A 19,553-nucleotide genomic window follows, 5' to 3' on the forward strand; every position below is an offset into this window, starting at 1 on the left:
TGACACCTCCTCTTGGATGCCCACAGGTAACCAAGGTCACAGAGATTTGTTTTCTAAAAGGATAAATACAAATCAAGAAAAGGAACAAAGGAATCAAAGCAACACATGTACACACAAAAAAGCACAGCTCTTTAGACACTTCAGCTCAGTAAACAACAATGCCACCAAGCCATCCAATTCTTAGAGAATCCCAGAGCCAGAAATCTCAGAATCATTCTCGATGGTGGAGGGACCAAAAACACATCACAAAGACGACTTGGGGCACATGGTAAGTGCTTTAGAGGAGAAAACAATGTTGAGAGAGACTACAGAGATGGAGACAGGAGGTGTGGGAGGATTTGTGCAGCTGTGGAGGCCACAGGAGGCCCGTACAAGGAGCAGACATCGGGACAGAGCCCGGAATGATGAAGGCGGTCCCAGGAAGAAACAAAGCAGAGGGAGACGGAAAAGGGCAGGCACTCCGGGAAGAAGAGTAGAGACAGAAGCCCCAAGGTGGAAGTGAGTTTGGGGTCTTCAAGACACAGAAAAAATAAATGCCAATGTGGCCAGAGGGCAGCAGCAGATTAGGCAGATATCAGCTGGAGGAAAGCTCGGTTAGTCATAACAGAGTCTACATTTTATTCTAATGACAATCTAGCCACAGATAGTTGCACATGTACTCAAAAAACCTTAGATGTGAGTGTTGACTCAAGAATTTTCTCATTTACCAAACATTAACCGATCATCCACTTCGTGCCAGGCATTCTTCTAGGTGCTAGAATATTCGGGGGGCAAGGATGGGAAGCGAGGAGAATAAAAATAGAAGGCTTTTGCAATAATGCAGGAAAGAGAGGATGGTTCATCTAGGCCAGGTTGGTGAAAGCACAAACGGGGAAGTGCACTCTTATTCTGGAAACATCTGCCAGGATATTCTAATTTTCATCGGATTATACACACACACACACACACACACACACACACACACACCCCTTAGGGAAATCAGCTGTGGTCAGAGGCGTATGACAGATTTCACAATTCAGTCAAAGCAGGAGCAGATAAGGAAGCCATACTCATTTCTAGCATATCATAAGACCTCAAGAATTGGGACCTACCAAGGCAGTCCATTCATGCAGATACCTGGGCCCCTACTACGTGCCAGGCACTACACCAGGAGGCGGAGATTCAGTGATAAAACGTTCCCTCAAAAAGTTCTCATGTGGCGGGGCGCCTGGGTGGCTCAGTCGGTTGAGCGTCCGACTTCGGCTCAGGTCACAGTCTCACGGTCCGCAAGTTCGAGCCCCACGTCGGGCTCTGGGCTGACGGCTCAGAGCCTGGAGCCTGCTTCCGATTCTGTGTCTCCCTCTCTCTCTGCCCCTCCCCCGTTCATGCTCTGTCTCTCTCTGTCTCAAAAGTAAATAAAACGTTAAAAAAAATTAAAAAAAAAAAAGTTCTCATGTGGAGAAAACAACAGAAAGCAATTCCATACAAGTACTAAGAGATGTGGACACAGGGCACCAGGCAAGTGGTTATTCACAAAGGGGAGGTGGCCACCCGCCTGGTTTTCCCGAGCCTTCCAGGCATTCCTTCTCACTCTTCTTTATTCCATCTCGTCAACTTCTCAACATTCAAGGGGTCCAGGCTTGGGTCCTTGGACCTCTTCTCACCCGCTTCTTCTTCTCAGGTCCTTGGACCTGCACTCACCCACTAGGATCCACCACCCATAGTCTGGGTGAGCTCATTGGTCTCCAAGCCTTAAACTGAACCCCCAAACATCTAGCTCCAGCCAGGCTTCCTTCCTCAATTCCAGACTGCCTGCGTTTACTGTTATCTAACAGTCATGTCAAGTTAACATGTCCAAATCAAAAGTCTCCCCATACACCAGCTCCTCCCGTGGTCCTGCCTTTCTCCGTCGATGGCAACACATTCCAGCTGCTCGGCCAAGAACCTTGGTGTCCCCGTTATTGCTTCCCCACTCATGTTCTGTATCTGATCCAGCTACAAAGTCCTCGCTTGTGTCTTAGGAATACATCCAAACTGCATACTGCTTACCGCCTCCAATGCCACAGTCCTGGTCTAACCCACCATCCTCTCTTCTTAGATGATGTATTAGCGGGCATTCTCCAGAGAAACTAAACCAACAGATGTGTATAGAGAAAGAGAGATTTACTTTTAGGAATTAGCTCATGAGATTGTAGAGACACAAGTCCAAAATGTGCAGGCTAGGCCAGCAGACTGGAAACCTGAGAAGGAGTTGCAGCCCGAGTCTGAAGGGACTTGGCAGAATTCCTTCTTGTTTTAGGAGGTAAATCTTCGTTCTAGCCAGGTCTTCAACTGATTTGATGAGGCCCACCCACAATTTGGAAGGTAATCTGCCTTACTCAAAATCTATCAATTTAAATGTTCGTTTCATCCAAAAAGCACCTCCATAGAAACATCCAGAATCATGTTGGGCCAGGGGCACTGGGTGACTCAGCTGGTTAAGCATCCAACTTTGGCTGAGGTCACGATCTCGAGGTTCATGGGTCTGAGCCCCGCATTGGGCTCTGTGCTGACAGCTCAGAGCCTGGAGCCTGCTTCGGATTCTGTGTCTCCCTCTCTGTCTGCCCCTCCCCCTCTCACACACTGTCTCTCTAAGGTAAATACACATTTTTTTTTTTAATTTTTTTTTTCAACGTTTATTTATTTTTGGGACAGAGAGAGACAGAGCATGAACGGGGGAGGAGCAGAGAGAGAGGGAGACACAGAATCAGAAACAGGCTCCAGGCTCCGAGCCATCAGCCCAGAGCCTGACGCGGGGCTCGAACTCACGGACCGTGAGATCGTGACCTGGCTGAAGTCGGACGCTTAACCGACTGCGCCACCCAGGCGCCCCAAATACACGTTTTTTTAAAAAAAAAGCTTTTTTTTAAATCATGTTGGGCCAAATATTAGCACAACTGTCCAGCCAAGCTGACATCTAAAGTGATGTCACAGATGATATTAATGGACTCTTCCCTGATCCCCTGTTACTGCCCTGGGCCCACTGCAGTCCATTCCACACAGCAATGATCATGTTAAAGCCAGAAGTCACATCACCCCACAGCTCTGGTCAAAACCCCAGAGTGCCTTCCAATGGCCCCCCAGTAGCCTCAGATGAAGCAGCAGAGTCCTTCGTGGTTTCAGAGATAATCGTGGACCCAGCTCCGTGCCCCCAGAGCTCCCCTATTCTTTCTCTCTCTCTCTCTCTCAGCCACTCCCCTCCGGGGCATTGAATTACATAGAGAACACTGTAATTCATGGGAAAGTGGCCTAACAAACTAAATCTGTAAACGGACAAAAAGGTCTTTAAAAAGCACGGCTTTTGTGGTCAACAGAAAACCGCAACTCCCGGAGGATAACACGTACACACACTAACGTGTGCAAAGCCTACATACCGAAAAGCAACAAGCGAGAAGTGAAAAGTAACATATGCTGGAGTCAGACAGCCATCCTACCACATAATAAATAGGCGGACAGGGATCAGTTTCTCAACTTAGCTGATCCTCAGCTATAAAATGGGACCTCCCTCGTCTGTCGGAAGGACAGACTGCTGTGCTTCCTGTCACCTGACGCGGTGCTCAACACAGTGGGCACTCAACTTACCTGAGAGATACCGAGAAGGGAAAACTGAATTAGGTAAAAGGAATCACCAGATAGGTGATTTGAAATGGGGAGTTTCTATGGGAAAGCTTTCTCTGGGACAACGTACATTTGGAGGTGCCAAAGAGTCTCATGTTTTCTACTTCTCTTCTTTATTTTTAATGCCGGTAGTCATTACTCACATGACTCATGAAGCTGGTTTAACAACGCTCTCGTGGACTGGACTCCAGAGACTCAACGCACACTGATCGTACCCTGATCGTCCCTCCCAAATACAGTTTCACTGTGGGCTATCCTATACTTCAAAACCTGTCTTCCTCTATGTCAGATGTTTTCTCACCAACATCAAAACCTCATTCAAACTCTCCTTTCTGGAAAGAGCTCAGTCAACAAGTATCTGAGCATCAGCTGTGTGCCTGCCACGGGGCAGAGGGTGCCTTTATGGTCAGCTCACCCTACATCAACCCCAGGTCTACCACTGTATCAGTTTCCTGTTGCTGCCATACCAAATTATCAATAATCCAGCAGTTCAAAACAACACAAATTGATTATTTCATAGTTTCTGTCAATCAGTAGTGCAGGCGGACACAAGTAGGTCCTCTGCTTAGAGTCCCGTAAGGCCAAAATCAAGGTGTTGGCAGGACTGCGTTCACTACCAAAGGCTCATTCAGGGTCGTTGGCCAAATTCAGTTCCTTGAAGTTGTAGGACAGAGGTCCCTGTTTCCCTGCTGGCCGTCAGCCGGGATCCCATCTTTGCTCCTAGCTGTCCACATTCTTCTCCTGCTTCCTTTGTGGTCGGTCCTGTCTGACACCAACTGGTCGAGTCCCTCTCGTGTTTCAAATCCCTGCTTTTAAGGGCTCGTGTCATTAGACAATCCAGGTAATCTCCCTATTTTAGAATCTATAACCTTAGTTACATCCGCAAAATCCCTCTTTCCTGTAACAGAACACAGTCACAGGGTCCCGTGGTTATCTTTGGAGGGGGGTAGAGGCTCTTTCTACCTACCGTGACTATTTATTTCAGGAAGTTATTGGGCAAGGCACTTTACCACCCAAGTCTGTTTCCTCAACTACAAAATTAAGTTACTGCCATCAATCTCAGGGGGTTATTTCAAGGACTAAATAACGTAGCTGTATTTGAGTGCCCACTACACAGCAGAGCCTCCGCCTTAGATATGCACGTGGTAAGGGCCCAGGAAGGGCCTTTCAGAGAAGTACTGCTCAGACTCAAAGCACTACACAAACAAATCTCAATGTTATTTGCCTATTTCTAGCTACATACAGAAGTTGAAACGTTTATGGCAATTTTACAAAGTAATTTTACTTGATAATTATAATTAATATTTTAAGTGGGGCTTGTATTTTCTTTTTTCCATTCCATTACTCTGAAATTTCATTTTTATTGATTTTTCAAAGTCTTAATCCACCAAGACTGGAAATTGTAACAACTGGTCCTCAGTAGTTAGAACATTTAAATCTATACTTTTAGTTTCTGAAAAGGGCAATAATAATTTACATCCACTACCACAATAAGTTATTTAGAAGCAACACAGCTCTGCCCGTTACAAGCAGAGGAGGCTTAAGGAGAGAGGGTAGCCTATAGGATTACTCACTAGAGCAATTCAAGGGGAAAAAGTACAAAAGCAGCAACAAAAAAGCCACTCTAAAGCTGCACAAGGGTCTCTTTGTCCCCTCCCCGCCTCCAAGAACAGGTTTACTAAAGATCCCAAGTAGTCCTTGACTCTGCAAAGGCTTGAAGCTTGTCTACAGAGGCTTGAAGCAATCCCATGAAAACCTGACGGGGCCAACCAACAAGAGAAACTTTCTCAAAAACTAAAAAACTGGGGCGCCTGGGTAGCTCAGTCGGCTAAGCGTCCGACTTCGGCTCAGGTCATGATCTCACCGTTCATGAGTTGCAGCCCCGCGTCGGGCTCTGTGCTGACAGCTCAGAGCCTGGAGCCTGTTTCAGATTCTGTGTCTCCCTCTCTCTGACCCTCCCCTGTTCATGCTCTGTCTCTCCCTGTCTCAAAAATAAAGAAAAAAGAAAAAAGAAAAAAAAAAGAAGGAAAAAAGCTACCAATCCATGAAAAAACATGGAGAAAACTTAAACACATACTACAAAATCAAAGTAGCAGATCTGAAAAGGCTAAACAGGCCTGATTCTAACTATAAGACACTCTGGAAAACGCAACACTACGGATAGTGAAAGGATCAGTGGTTGCCAGGGTTGGGGGGGAGAGGGAGGGGTAAAGAGGCAGAGCACAAAAGGCAGTGGAACTATTCTGTATGGTGGTGGATACAGGTTCATACACCTGTCCACAACCACAGACCACAACACTAAGATTGAACCCTCATCGTCACTACGGACTCTGGTTAACGATAACGTATCCACATCGGCTCGTCACTTGTACAATGACACGCAAAAAAAGATATTAACAACAGGGAAACGTTGGCGGGGGTGAAGAAGGTACTTGGGATTATGCTCAACTTTTCTGTAAATGTAAACTGCTCTCAAAAATAGCTTATTAATAAAAAAAAAAAAAAAAGTTAAAAAGTGAACCTAATTCTGGAGTGGCTCAACTTCCAGGAGAGTTAACCAGGCCTAGGTCACGGGGTGGTCCGGCCGGGGGCCAGGGACGTAGTCACGGAGAGTCTGGGGAGGAGCAAGGGCTCGGGCCTCACACCAACCCCCAGACGCTCCCCCACTGCCGGCCTCGCTCCCACCCCTGGCCGGGCCTGGGCTTCGCACCCACCCTCGGCCTCCTACCTCCCGGACGCTGCCGGCTGGGCCCCAGTCTGGGCCCCGGCTGCTGGGCCGAAGCCGGGGGGCGCGTCCCTGCGCTGCGCCTCGTCCCTGGCCGCCTCGGCCGGGAAGGCGGGCGGTGAGCCCAGCAGTTCCACATCCGTCACGGTCTTGCCGATGGTGAACCAGTCGTTGATCTGGTCGACGGTGAGCTTGCGCAGCATGCTCCCGGCACGGCGACGACGCCACCTCAACTGCCCAGCGGAGCGGCGGGAACAGACGACGCCAAGAACGCGAAGGCGCGTCCTGCACGGCGGGAACGCGGCCCCGCCCCGCCCGGGCCCTCCAATCAGGATGTGCCAGCGCTCGCACGGCGGAACCTCGTGCTGCCGGCCCCGCCCCTCGGCGCCGCGCTAGGCCTGTTGGGAGCACTGGCAGCCCAGCGCCTGCGCTGTCGGCAGCGTCGCTCTTCCGCTCGTTGGGGAACGCCTGAGCCACTGCGACGGCCCCCGAGTCGGCGAGGTGAGTCCCTCGAAGCTGCTCTGCGTTTTAGGGGCCTGGGCCGGGGCATCAGCGGATCCAGGAGGTGCAAGAATTTGGTCTTGACTTGCTCTCCACAGTTCCCTCTGCGGTTACGTCCGCGGCTTGGCGCTCCAGGCCGAGAAGGGCCAGACATTGATGGAGCACCTGCTGTGTGTCAGGCTCGGCGCAGAGCTGCCGGGGTACCACGCTGGGAGACCTCAAGGTGGGAGATGGAAGGCAAACGGGAGGAGGGGGTTGAGTGTATATTGTCCAGGTAAACGGCTGGCTGCTGAACTGAGACACCTTGCACCTTACCTGGGGAACAGAAGTAAGGTCAGGAAAGATTTCTAGGAGAAAGTGACCCCAAAGTGGACATCTGCAGGGTAGCCAGGAACGAGGCAGGTGAAGAACGACTGCAGAGGGAAGACTCACAGGGAACGTACTCCATGGGCGGAGGCCTGAAGGCACATGCCACTAAGGCCTGAACTGCAGGCTTGGAAGAAGTTCTCTTGGGCCACAACATGACTAAATTCCTCTCCTTCTTTCCTAAACCTGCATCTGGGGTACGGTGTCTTGCACACGGCTAGATGGAAAGAGGTGGCCAGAGGTACAGATTTGGTGGTCATCAGCAAATGAACGGTGGTTAAGACCCTGAGAACAGCTGAAATGGCCCAGGCCGAGCACTAGAAGAATGAAGGTGGAGGACAGAACCCTAGGAAACAGCCTGAAAGATGAGGCAGAGGTGGGGGAATCCAGCAAAGATCTACAAAGGCAGGGAGATGGCACGGAGAACAAGAAAAGTGGCATGATTGCCTGCCGGCCATCATTCCATTCTTTTCTCCGGAAAGACACGTGTGAATGAGTAGGTGGAAGGCATCAGGAGCGTAGTGCTGACCAACGTTGTGAAGTCGAGTTAAGGACTGGAAAATGCTCAAAGAGTGGCGAATAGAGGTCAGCTTGAGAGCAGTGCAGACAGCGGTCAGACTGGTTGGGGGTTGAGCTCTCCACGTTTCAGGAACAATGAGCCCAGCAAGGTACTGAGCCAGGGGTCCTAAGTCCAAATCCTGATGACACCACTAGTTTATATTTATGAGCTCTGGGCTTCCCGTTCTAACGTTTCCAAACACAGCAGCCTGCAAAAGGTGCCCCTCGCCCACGCACTTTTTGGCCATGGGAAAGAACCTGTTTTTCAATAAATAAGAATGTAATCACAAAGTCATTGAGACTTTTCAGGCGTTATTCAGCGTTGACTAAAAAACACTGTAACTTCATAGTTTATGTGAAGGCTAAAACGTGTTCTAAATCTCCCCAAATGCATCGAAACCACTTGGAACGACTGAAACTCACATTTGTGTTTCCTAGTACGTTACGGTTCCCACACTCTGTCATCCCTTGTCTGTGACACGGTGGATGTTGCTTGGATGTTTCAAGTGGAAGTTGCTCTTTTTTTTTTTTTTTTTTTTTGGAAGAGCGGGCTTGTTCTGTTTTTATCTGACTATAGTCAACGGGCAATGGCGGAGGCGTAGGTGTAGAACACAGCAGTTCAACACTCTATACATTATGCTGTGCTCACCGCTGCTGCAGCTACCATCCGTCACCGTGAGGCGCTATTACGGTATCATTGACTCGGTTCCCTATGCGGTGCCTCCCATTCCCATGACTTACTCATTCGATAGCTGGAAGCTTGTATCTCCCGCTCCCCTTTACCCATTTTGCCCAATCCCCCCTTCCCTCTAGCAGCCATCAGTTTGCTCTCTGCATTTATAAGTCAGATGCTGCTTTTTGTTGGTTTCTTCATTTTTTTTTTTTTTTTAGATTCTACATATAAGTGAAATCATGTATTTGTTTTTCTCAGTCTGACTTCTTTCACTGAGCGTAATACACTTTAGGTCCAGCCACGTTGTTGGAAATGGCACAGTCTCATCCTTTTTAGGGCTGATATTCCGTTGTGTGTATCTTCCTTTTCCTTTTGGCTATCAATGGACGCTTGGTTTGCTTCCATACCTTGGCTGTTGTAAAAATGCCGCAATAAACGTAGGGGTGCAGATATCTTTTTGAATTTGTGGTTTTGGGTTTGGGGGCATCATTACCCAATATTGGAATTATTGGATCATATGGTATGTCTATCTTTAATATTTTGAGGAACCTCCATACCGCTTCCCACAGTGGCCGCACCAATTTACCTTCCCAGCAACAGTGATCAAGCATATTCCTTTTTCTCCAAGTGTTTCTGTCACCAATACTTGCTGTTTCTTGTCTTTTTTATTTTAGCCAATTCTAACGGGTGTAAGGTGATTGGAAGTCCTTTTCTATGTTCTTTGGACCTTTTGGGTTGCTATCTCTTTCAGTCCTCTTGAGTTTTGAGGGATTTTTTTAAGTTTATTTACTTATTTTAAAAGAGACAGAGACAGGGGTGCCTGGGTGGTGCAGTCGGTTAAGCGTCCGACTTCAGCCAGGTCACGATCTCACGGTCCGTGAGTTCGAGCCCCGAGTCAGGCTCTGGGCTGATGGCTCGAGCCTGGAGCCTGTTTCCGATTCTGTGTCTCCCTCTCTCTCTGCCCCTCCCCCGTTCATGCTCTGTCTCTCTCTGTCCCAAAAATAAATAAACGTTGAAAAAAAAATTTTTTTTTAATAAAAAAAATAACAAGAGACAGAGACAGTGTGGGGGGGGGGGGAGCAGAGAGAAAGGATCCCAAGCAGGCTCCATACCATCAGCACACAGCCTGATGTGGGACTCAAACTCATGAGACCACGAGATCACGACCTGAGCCGAAACCGAGAGTCCGACACTTAACTGACTGAGCCACCCAGGCGCCCCTTGAGTTTTGAGTTTTTAACTACAGTTTAAGGATGCTTCTAACTGCTCTCTTGATGCTTCTTCAGCTTTGAAATTTGGGGGCGCCTGGGTGGCTCAGTCGGTTAAGCGTCCGACTTCGGCTCTGGTCATGATCTCACGGTTCGTGAGTTCGAGCCCCGCGTCGGGCTCTGTGCTGACAGCTCGGAGCCTGGAGCCTGCTTCGGATTCTGTGTCTCCCTCTCTCTCTGCTCTTCCCCTGTTCATGCTCTGTCTCTGTCTGTCTGAAAAATAAATAAAAAATAAAAACATTAAAAAAAAAAAAAAGAAATTTGTTCTCATTTAATTGCCATTTCCTGACTACTGGTTTAACACTGTGTCATCACAGACCGAATCGCTTTGACCCCTTCATTTGATCAGTAGTTCTTGGTGCTTCATCCTCAGTTAGCCCAGCTCATCTTGCCTTCCTGTCCAGAGTTGAAAGAGACAGCTTGACAGTTCTCAATCGGCTTATAGACACTTAGACCAGGGCACATAGGAAGTCCCCTGGGCGTTGGCGGAGGTCACATGTGCATTCCCGGAGCAGCCTGAGCTGCGGAGCCAAAGGGAAAACACGCAGGCGAGACGATAACAAATGATTTATGCCATTCAGCAGCACTCTTGACAGAGTGGGAGAAGCTGTGCCCAAAGAACCTGCACGTCTTCTCTGACCTTCTCAGCTACAAAATGCAGCAATTCTGCACTTTGCATAAATCTGCTGAGGTGGCTCTATCTTTAAACATTTTGTTTCCTTTGAAGATGTATTTTTCATAGGGTGTTTTGGATTGGCAACAAAAGACCTGAAAATTCTGTTGATGTCAAGTGGAGTTTGAAGTTCAAAAGCTTTGTTGTCTTGAAATAGATTATGATGATACTCATGAGTTTTCCCTAAATGCTTGTTTCCTACCTTTTTATAGTCTAAATCATTCTTTTTCTAGGACAGTGGTTCTCAAACCTGGTCCTTCTCTGAGGACCCCTTTCTACTCTTAAAAATGAAAGAAGACCCTAGAGGACTTTCATTTTTGTGGGTTACATCTACTTTATTAGGGATTACAACTGAGACATTTTGTTTATCCATTTTTAAGTGACCATAACCTATTTGATGTTAAAGAGAATATTTTTATAAAAAGTCACTCTGTGAGAAGAATGACACTTTTACATTTTTGTAGATCTCTTAATGTCTGCCTTAACGGAACATAGCTGGATTCTCATATCTGTTCTGTATTCATTCTGTTGTGACATCACAAGTCAGCCTCTGGAAAAGTCCAGTGAATACTTGTGAGATAATTCTAGTGAAAAAGACAAATAACATCTTGCCATTGTTACAAAAATAGTTTCGACACCCAGAGGTCCTTGGAAACCCCCAAACCACCCTTTGAGAACCACTACCCTAAAACAGCAAGGTTTCCAAGTTGTGAATGCAGCTTTCACTTGATCCTAAGCGTTTTTTCCCTTCAAAGCAGGACCTCGCTCACTGCTCTTCCTTCCATGGTCCTCGTCCCTCCAGCCGAGCTCACTTCCCTTCTGCCTGAGTAATGAACGTTGGTTGTTTGGTTTTTATTCTTTTTTGTAAGGACTGTAGATCTGGTGATCGATCATTCCTTCAGCCTTAGGTTATCCAAAATGTCTTTATTTCACCTTCTTTACTGAAGCCTAAGTTCTATATGCATAGAATTCTGGATAGGCAATTAAGATCTTCTCATCTTTACTTTTCCATGGTTTTATTTTCTGTGGTATTTATTTTTATATGGTTTTATTTTATTTATTTTCTGTTTATTTCAGAGTGTTGGTCTATTTTGACTTATCAGCCTGCTGGGTTTCTGTGAGGCTTTCTGATTCTTTGGTGTGATTTTTTTTCCCCATCACTTTTGGAAAATTACCTCTTCTAGCTTTTCTGCCCCATCTCACTCTCCTTTCCTCTGAGATGACATACGAGGGGCTTTTCTGCTGTACCCTCTCATCTTCTCTTTGGTCTCCCTGTGCTTCTGAATGGTATCTTCTAATGCAGCTTTCAGTTCAGTATTCTTCAACTGTCTAATCTGCTGAACCTACCCAATTTCTGTCTGGCTTTTTTTCAGACTGTCCAGGTGGGTTTTTGTTTCTTTTTTAGAATTTCCAGCTTTCTGCTGAGAAAACTTGTTTGTTTCCATTTTTTATGCATTGCCTGGTTTATTTAACCAAGTAATACCCCTTTTGTTGATGAGCTACTGAAAGCTGCAGTAGTTTGCTTTTAGTATTGTTGTTGCACTTGAGTAGAGACAGACCTTTTGTCTACAAGCTATATGAAGAGTGCGACTGCAAAACGCGAGCAAAAGGCACTTCCTCCCACGACCTTACCGTAGCCGCACAGATCGAATCCCCAGGGACATTCCGTCGTTGCAATAGCTCAGATTTTTGTTCCTTTCTCTTTGCACACCAGCTCTATTCTTTAGTAAAATTGTAAAAGGCTGCCATTATGGACGTTAGGTATCCCAGCATAACCATCTGGAGTGTGTCCAGTTTGTTCTTCATAGGACCAATTTTTATTTGCAGCTTGAGTTTTTATATGAAGTTGCATTATTGTGGACTTGGCTGTCTTGTGATGAATTTTTTTCATAGGTGTTCTGTGTCATATTATCGTTAAAATGAACTGTCGCTATTGTGAGACGGGTTTTAACTGACCTGTTAAAGGTTTCTTTAGAATGGCACTACTTTTGGGGCGCCTGGGTGGCGCAGTCGGTTAAGCGTCCGACTTCAGCCAGGTCACGATCTCGCGCTCCGTGAGTTCGAGCCCCGCGTCAGGCTCTGGGCTGATGGCTCGGAGCCTGGAGCCTGTTTCCGATTCTGTGTCTCCCTCTCTCTCTGCCCCTCCCCCGCTCATGCTCTGTCTCTCTCTGTCCCAAAAATAAATAAAAACGTTGAAAAAAAAAATTTAGAATGGCACTACTTTAGGGACATTCTAGTATTTGCTTCTATTGTTTGGGCCTTGTGGATAATGTACAGATTTAAAAACAAATCTTGTTGCTGATTTGTCCATTTCTTTCCCTGCACTTTGTTACATCTGGGATACAGTCTAACTCATCTGATTTAATATGCATTCTTTTAAAAATGCCATAACTATTAAACACCTTGTTTACAGACAGATGAAAATAAATTTATTCCAACCAAAAAAAAAACAACAAGCAGAGTTTTTTTCAAAGCCTGTGTCTTTGAAGTCCAGTGTCTGTTGACTAAAATTGCCATGCACAAGATAGCTGCGTAAAAATATGCAGAACAAAACAGTTAATACACAGAGAAATAGCAAGAAAACAGCGGCGGGCACCTTGTTGGTTCAATTGGTTGAGCCTCTACTCTCCATTTCTACTCAGGTCATCAACCCACAGTCGTGAGATGAAACCCTAGGTATGGAGCCTGCTTAAGATTCTCCGTCTTCCTCTTCCTCTGCCACTACCCAGCTCTCGCTCTCTCTTTGTCTCTAAAAAAGAAAAAAATAGGGTGCCTGGGTGACTCAGTAGGTTGAGCATCTGACTTCGGCTCTGGTCATGATCTCTGGTTCTTGAGTTCAAGCCCCACATTGGGCTCTGGGCTGACAGCTCAGAGCCTGGGTCGGCTTCGGATTCTGCCTCTTCCTCTCTGACCCTCCCCTGCTCGCTCGCGCTCGCTCGCTCTCTCTCTCAATAAACAAACATTGGGAAAAGAAAGAAAACCAGAGGGGAGACGACTTCTCAGACTTAATACATCAAATAAAGACGGCCCCTTTTTCAGGTGGACGCACCTTTCAGCTTTGTCCAGGACCCTACACCGGAAGTCCCGCAACGGGACACGTCCCACCCGTTAGTCACCTGGTCGTGACAACACACCCAGGCCCCCTTGGCCAGCCCCTTCCCCTGGCACTCCGCCAGCCGGCCGCACCGGGGCGGCCGCTGGAGGCGCTGTGGCGAGCAGACACGGCCCGGGAGGCGCTCTGGGCTCGGGGCGTCGCCGCTCCTTCCGCCTTCCCGACGGACCCCGCGCGGCGCTTGCGCACTCGGTGACCTTTCCGCGTCGTTAGCCGTGCGGGTCCAGGCGGCCTGAGCTGGGGGTCGGGGTCCGAGGTGAGTGCGGGGGGCGCGGCCGGCTGCTCGGCGCGGGGTATGGGGGCCGGCGGGGCGCAGGACTGCGGGCGGCAGGTGGGAGTCCCTCCGGGCCCCCGCTGACCTTGGGCTGCAGCCCCCGGTCCAGGAAGGGAGGCGGTCCGCGCGGCCTGGCTGGTTGTGCGAAGTCCCGCCGTCTCCTTCGGCCTGGACGCCTCTCGGGCGGTGACAGGGTCGGCCACCTGCCCGAGGTCGCGCAGCTGCTGCTGATGGAACTCCCGCCCAGAGCTTGGTCCCTTCAGTTCTTGTACCTCGGTTCCCTTTGCGACGCGCTGTTCTACAGGTTACTAAGCTGGGGTGCAGCGGCGGCGGGGGGGGGGGGGGGTACCACGGGGCCCACAACGGGGTCGCAGGCGATGGGTGCAGTTGTATGGAACTCGGGCCTGTGAATCCCCTTCCGGGCCTCAGCGGGTAGACGTGTCCTGTCTGCCGTGTAAGGTCGGGTAAAAGTTTGCTGATACAGAGTGAGTGCCCTAAAATCCGCACACGGAGCCGGTGATGTGCACGGACAGTGGACTCAGGTGGGAAAAGTGGGGGCCTCACTTTATTAAATATCGGGAACATGACACTTGTCCAGCCTAATACGGCAACCTTGGCCAAAAGGAAAGTCGCGCCGGCGTAGGTAAGTATTTGTAGGATACTGCTCAGTCCGAGATGATTTTAGGTGAGGAGTGCCGGGGGACCAGGACGGTGTGCAGAAAATCAGGGCAACTCAAGTGTCTTCAGCCCCTTCTCCCCTCCTTTGCTCTCAGTTTACTTTGCTGTTTTCCATCTAGATCTTCATCTGGCCTAAGTGAGGGCAGGTCCTTCAGTTCTCCTTCTTAGAATCCCAGTAGCTTAGCACTACTATCAGCCGGATGTTTGTGGCACTTCCTTCTGCCGCCATTGTGACCGTGTGCTGAGTCCTCCTTCCACATCAGGCCGGGTCATTTATGGTTCCCCTTGGAGGCCATCCAGAGCCCTATGGGGCTCGTGGACATATCCCTGTTTCACAGAAGAACCTTCTGAAAGGACAACTTTGGGGACTTGCCCCCAAGATTGGGAGCAGAGCAGACGGAGCTGGGATTGGGACCCAGCCGCAGTGGGGGCTGGGATTACCTTCCTTCCCAGTTACTGCTGGGCTCAGGGAGGAGGGGAATGCTGTTGGTCGGCCTGAACTCTTTCCACCTGGGGGTTTTAGAGGCCCCCTCTGGATCCCGTCTGGGTCTTCTCAGATACCTTCCAAGAGCAGGGTTGTTGCTTTCTTGGATCCTCGTGCTCTGACAGCATCTCAGCCTGAGGACAGACATATCTGCAGGGGTTCCAGGAGGAGGACACAACCGCATCCTTCAGGGTCACACCTGGGTCAGGGGGCAGGGCTGGCTGACCTTTACGACCATGCCTCAGCCTCAATAAGACGGTCCTTGGAGCAGATTCTCCTAGTGATGAGGACTGGGGGCTTGGGTGATTCATAGATCCAGCTGGGTGCTCTCCGGCAACTCCCTCTAAGTAGCCACCTGGTAGGGGTCATCTGGTAGGGGTTAGGGAGTGGTGCAAGAGGTAAGTGTGTACGTACTTTGTGAGCGCTGGTAGGTTTGCATGACGCGCTTAGAGTAAAAGCTGTACTCCTCACCACAGCTTCCGTGGCCCCAAACGACCGACCCAGCTCCTCTTCCCTCCCGTGGTCTAGCCACGCCGTTTTATGTAACAGCTCTCGGTACAGGACACCAGACTCTGTTAACACTTGATGCAGAGGAACCTGTCTTCACGAGAGCCCTTGGTGGGTGGGCAGTGTTTTCACCCCCACTTCGCAGAGGAAGAAATCGGGGCAGTGAGCAGGAAGGAGGCAGAGCCCGGATTGGGATGTGGGCAGCTGTGGTGGCTTCCCTTCCTCCCCCTTCCGCAAGCCCATCCCGGCCTGGGTCTTGGTGGACACGCTGCCTCTGCCAAGGACACTTTTCTCCCAGGTATTCACACTCCTGAGGAGCCAGCTTCTCAGCCCCCAGACAAGGCCTGCTGCCTAGTGCGTGCTCAGGAAATCGCGATCACACCAGAGAACACTGAATCCGAGAAGTGAAATTCTGCGTGGCCCCAGTAGTGATGTGAAGGAGCGATGGACGGGGCTCTGGCCGGGGCGGGGACCAGCAGCCTCACTGATTGAGGCTGGAGGAGCGCTTTCGCGGAAAATGCAAAGTGCTTGGATCTAGTTAGTCCTGACAAGCTTTGAAGGACTGTAGTTTAATACACCACTTGAGAGGTTACAGAGCTTAAATGAAAACGCGGGCATCAAGTTTTAGAGTCTGTAGTAAATTGTGTCATCAAAAGCCTTACTTGGAGACCTGCACATAAAAGCAAACTTTGTTAAGTTCAGCATCTGATGGCTTTTCTCCATCAAATCCAGTGATGAGGTAAATATTTTCATGCATTAAATAAGTTCGGTCATAATTGCAGCTCTTAGGAAGTAACCACGTCATCTTTCGCTGTCTGCTTTGCAATTGGCGGCAGATTTCGAAGCTGAAACACAGGTGAAACATCGTAACTGTGGTCAATAGCCCCATAAAGTTCACACACACACACAAGTGAAGTGATGGATGTGGTCGTTGACTAGATGGGGGAAATCTTTTCACGGTGTTTATCGAGTCACCACCACGGTGTATGCTGAATGTCTTACAGTTGGAGGGCGCCTGGCTCGCTCTGTCCGTAGAGCATGGGACTTGATCCGGGGTCGTGAGTTCAGGCCCCATGTTGAGGGTGGAGACTGCTTAAAACAAAAATTAAAATGTGTATGTCACAGTTTTAGAAGTCACTTATACTTCACTAGGGCTGAAATTTTTAAAAACAGGAGGTTCTGGGAGCTGATCGGCATGTGCCCACGCTGGGTGTGGGTCTCATGAGGACCTCTGTTCTTTTTCAGCTCTGAATGCCAGCAGTTCTTAACGTGATGATGCAGACACACAAGTTTTTCTATTTAAGGGTTAAAAGAAAGTGGTGTGTGATTTTGGGCACAGCGTTCATGGAGAGTAGCTGTCGGAGAGGGGACATGGGCTGTGCAGGGTGGCACGGTCTGGGGACTCAGGAGCGAGGGGTGGCAGAGCACCAGGGTGGCCTCGGCTGACAGCCCCGAAGGGGGGAGTAGAGCTCCAAGAGCTGCCGAGCGGGGGCCCCATGCGGGGTAGGAATGGCCCCTGTGCGGGAGTTGTAGGAAACGGGGTCAAGTTCAGGAATATGTGGGACCCCCTTAACCAGTTAGCTTTAAAATGACGGTCATGGTAACATTTATCTCTGTGCTTCTTTTCAGATGCTTCAAAGCCTTATTAAGAATGTTTGGGTCCCCATGAGGCCCTACTATACCCAAGTTTACCAGGAGATTTGGGTAGGAATGGGGCTGATGGGCTCCATCATTTATAAAATCAGGGCTGCTGGTAAGTTTCTGTATGTTCACTCTTTAGCAGTCAGGATGAAAATTCTTTTTAAAGGGAATCACGATTCATGTGAAGGAACTATGGTTCTTACCCAGAAGTGAGCATCAGAGCCCTTTGTTAAAACATGAGGAGTAGGGGCACCTGGGGGTCTCAGTTGGTTGAGCATCCGACTTCGGCTCAGGTCATGATCTTGCGGTTCGTGAGTTCAAGCCCCGCGCCAGGCTCTGTGCTGATGGCTCAGAGCCTGGAGCCTGTTTCAGATTCTGTGTCTCCCTCTCTCTCTGACCCTCCCCTGTTCATGCTCTGTCTCAAAAATAAATAAAAATGTTTTAAAAAACTTAAAACGTGAAGAGTAGGGGGGGCTGGAGGGCTCAGTCGGTTAAGCGTCCGACTTTGGCTCAGTTCATGATCTCACAGTTCATGAGCTCAAGCCCTGAATTGGCCTCTCTGCTGTCAGCACAGCAGAGCCTACTCGGGACATTGTCATTCTCTCTCTCTCTCTCTGCAGCACGCTCTCTCTCTTCAAAATAAATAAACTTAAAAAAACATGAAGCGTACATGTCAGCTGTAAGAGACATTTGGGGACAACTGAGAAAATCTGAACAAACCTTGATAACAGGGAATTGTGAGTTTTCTTAGGTGTCACGGTGGTACTTCAAACACATAGGAGATGTCCTTAGTTTTAAGAGATGCGGACTGAAATAGGGGTGGAGTGTCGTGGCGTATCGTGCTTTACTGTACCTTTTCCACTGTTGTGAATGTTTGAACTGTTTTCATAACAGAAACTGAGACGAGGTGACCATTTGGTCCCCAGTGGAACAGAGATGAGCCCCAGTCATGTATTAACAAGCAACTGGTTTAAACTACAGGACTGAGGTTTGGGGGGGGGGGGGGTGTGGGGGGTACAAAGCCCTCCAGATGCTGAAGGGCTGTTTAACTGTCCATGGAGCATCTTGGGTGGAAATTGTACCGCTTCTTGGCTGTGAGACACCATAGAAACTCCCTATCTTCTGAAAGCTTTCTGAAACAGCTTTACTGAAGCTATGAGCTCTTCAGCCAAATATCGATTTCAACACTAGGTTGACTGAAAACATGTTTCTAAAACACTGATACGACCAATTTTTCTTTCTTTTTATTTCAGATAAAAGAAGTAAAGCTTCGAAAGGTAAGATTTTTGCTTCTTAAAATGGATGGGGAATTAAAAACCCCATCGTGCCTTTTCAGATCAAGGCGTATCTGTTCTGCGGTGTGTGCTTATCAGTACATAAGGTACAGGGGGATCACGTTGAAACGTGAAGTTCCTCTTACAGTCGGAGTGTTAAAAACCACTGCCCACCCCCTTGGACCAAGTAAGACTTCTGGGGGTAATGGAAAGCCAGAGGTAGCCAGTGCCACCAGCAGGGAAGCACAGGTTAGCTGTGCGAGCTCGCTGCCCTGTGAGCTGTGTTTTGAAAGAAAGCATCACATAAGTTTATGCCCAAGTGTCGGACATTTCACTCTATTTCCCAAATGACAGTGAAACCAGTCATGTGAGTCCTCACAAACCCAGGGCTGGCTCGTGACCTCTGGGGAGAAGACACTTCCTGCCCCTCTGTCCTGTGCCACAGGTTTGTTTCGTGTGCACGAACTGATTACACGAACCCGTAAACGTGTCAGATGCTCCGTGTAGAAGTGACCCTCCAGACTTGTCCATAGTGTTGAAAACTGCCATTTACAGACTTGTCAGTAAGGTACGGAATAGACCATCTTCTGTGTGTCCCTTTCTTCCTCACTTACAGTCACACTGTGCTTCTCTTTTAAAAGCTTCGAGTCCTGCCCCCGCCCACGGTCACCATTAGCCAGCTTTCCTCGGAGCACACGTGAGACTGACCATCTGGCTGTAAATCCCGGCAGCTCTGTTAGATGGGGGCGTGGAGCACCGCCGTACGCGTGTAGACGTGTTGTTTCCTTTGTGGCGTGAATAAATGGAACTGTGAGGTGCGCCTGTGCCCGTGTCCCCTTGTCCGCCTCCCCGGTGAGCCGTCCCGTCCTCGATTGCCACAGGAGTCGGGGTTAGGCCGAGGCCCTCACCCCTGTGATGTCCAGTAAACAGTTGTGAAACAGATGATTCTGCCACTTAACTCTCGTGACCTCGCCGAGCCTGTGTTTTCCCCTTTGGGGACCGTACGTCAGTTCCAACAGATCCGTGAAGACGGCGGCAGGGGGGTGGGGGGGGCATTAGTGACACTGTAAAGTGCCAGCGCCTGGGGGGCTTGGTCCTTAGGCATTCAACCTCAGCTCAGGTCGTGATCTCACAATTCGTGAGCTCTAGCCCCGCTTCTCTCTCCCCTCCCCTGCCCCACTCT

General features: G+C 49.0%; 2 protein-coding genes across 4 annotated transcripts in view; one reads left to right on the top strand and one right to left on the bottom strand.

Annotated features, from left to right (window-relative positions):
- The window catches only part of TDRD9 (tudor domain containing 9), a 117,755-nt gene extending 111,136 nt beyond the window's left edge, over positions 1–6,619 (bottom strand). For 2 of the 3 annotated variants that reach the window (XM_086708682.1, XM_086708681.1), the window contains exon 1: positions 6,365–6,617. In XM_086708682.1, coding sequence (XP_086564808.1) covers positions 6,365–6,564 — 200 coding nt within the window. In that variant the 5' untranslated portion in view covers positions 6,565–6,617. Of the gene's footprint in view, positions 1–6,364 lie in introns of all 3 variants that reach the window. The other variant, XM_086708683.1, reaches the window with a different exon arrangement.
- Positions 6,620–13,656: 7,037 nt separating this feature from the next.
- ATP5MJ (ATP synthase membrane subunit j) lies at positions 13,657–19,188 on the top strand. Its single transcript, XM_025919445.2, has 4 exons — positions 13,657–13,768; positions 17,085–17,208; positions 18,350–18,373; positions 19,012–19,188. The coding sequence occupies exons 2-4, from the start codon at positions 17,085–17,087 to the stop codon at positions 19,044–19,046; spliced, it is 183 nt and encodes a 60-aa protein (XP_025775230.1). The 5' UTR covers positions 13,657–13,768; the 3' UTR covers positions 19,047–19,188.
- Positions 19,189–19,553: the final 365 nt, after the last annotated feature.

The sequence above is a fragment of the Puma concolor genome, chromosome B3, assembly GCF_028749965.1.
Source record: "Puma concolor isolate L17-30 chromosome B3, mPumCon1.1.hap2, whole genome shotgun sequence".
NCBI lineage: Eukaryota > Metazoa > Chordata > Mammalia > Carnivora > Felidae > Puma > Puma concolor.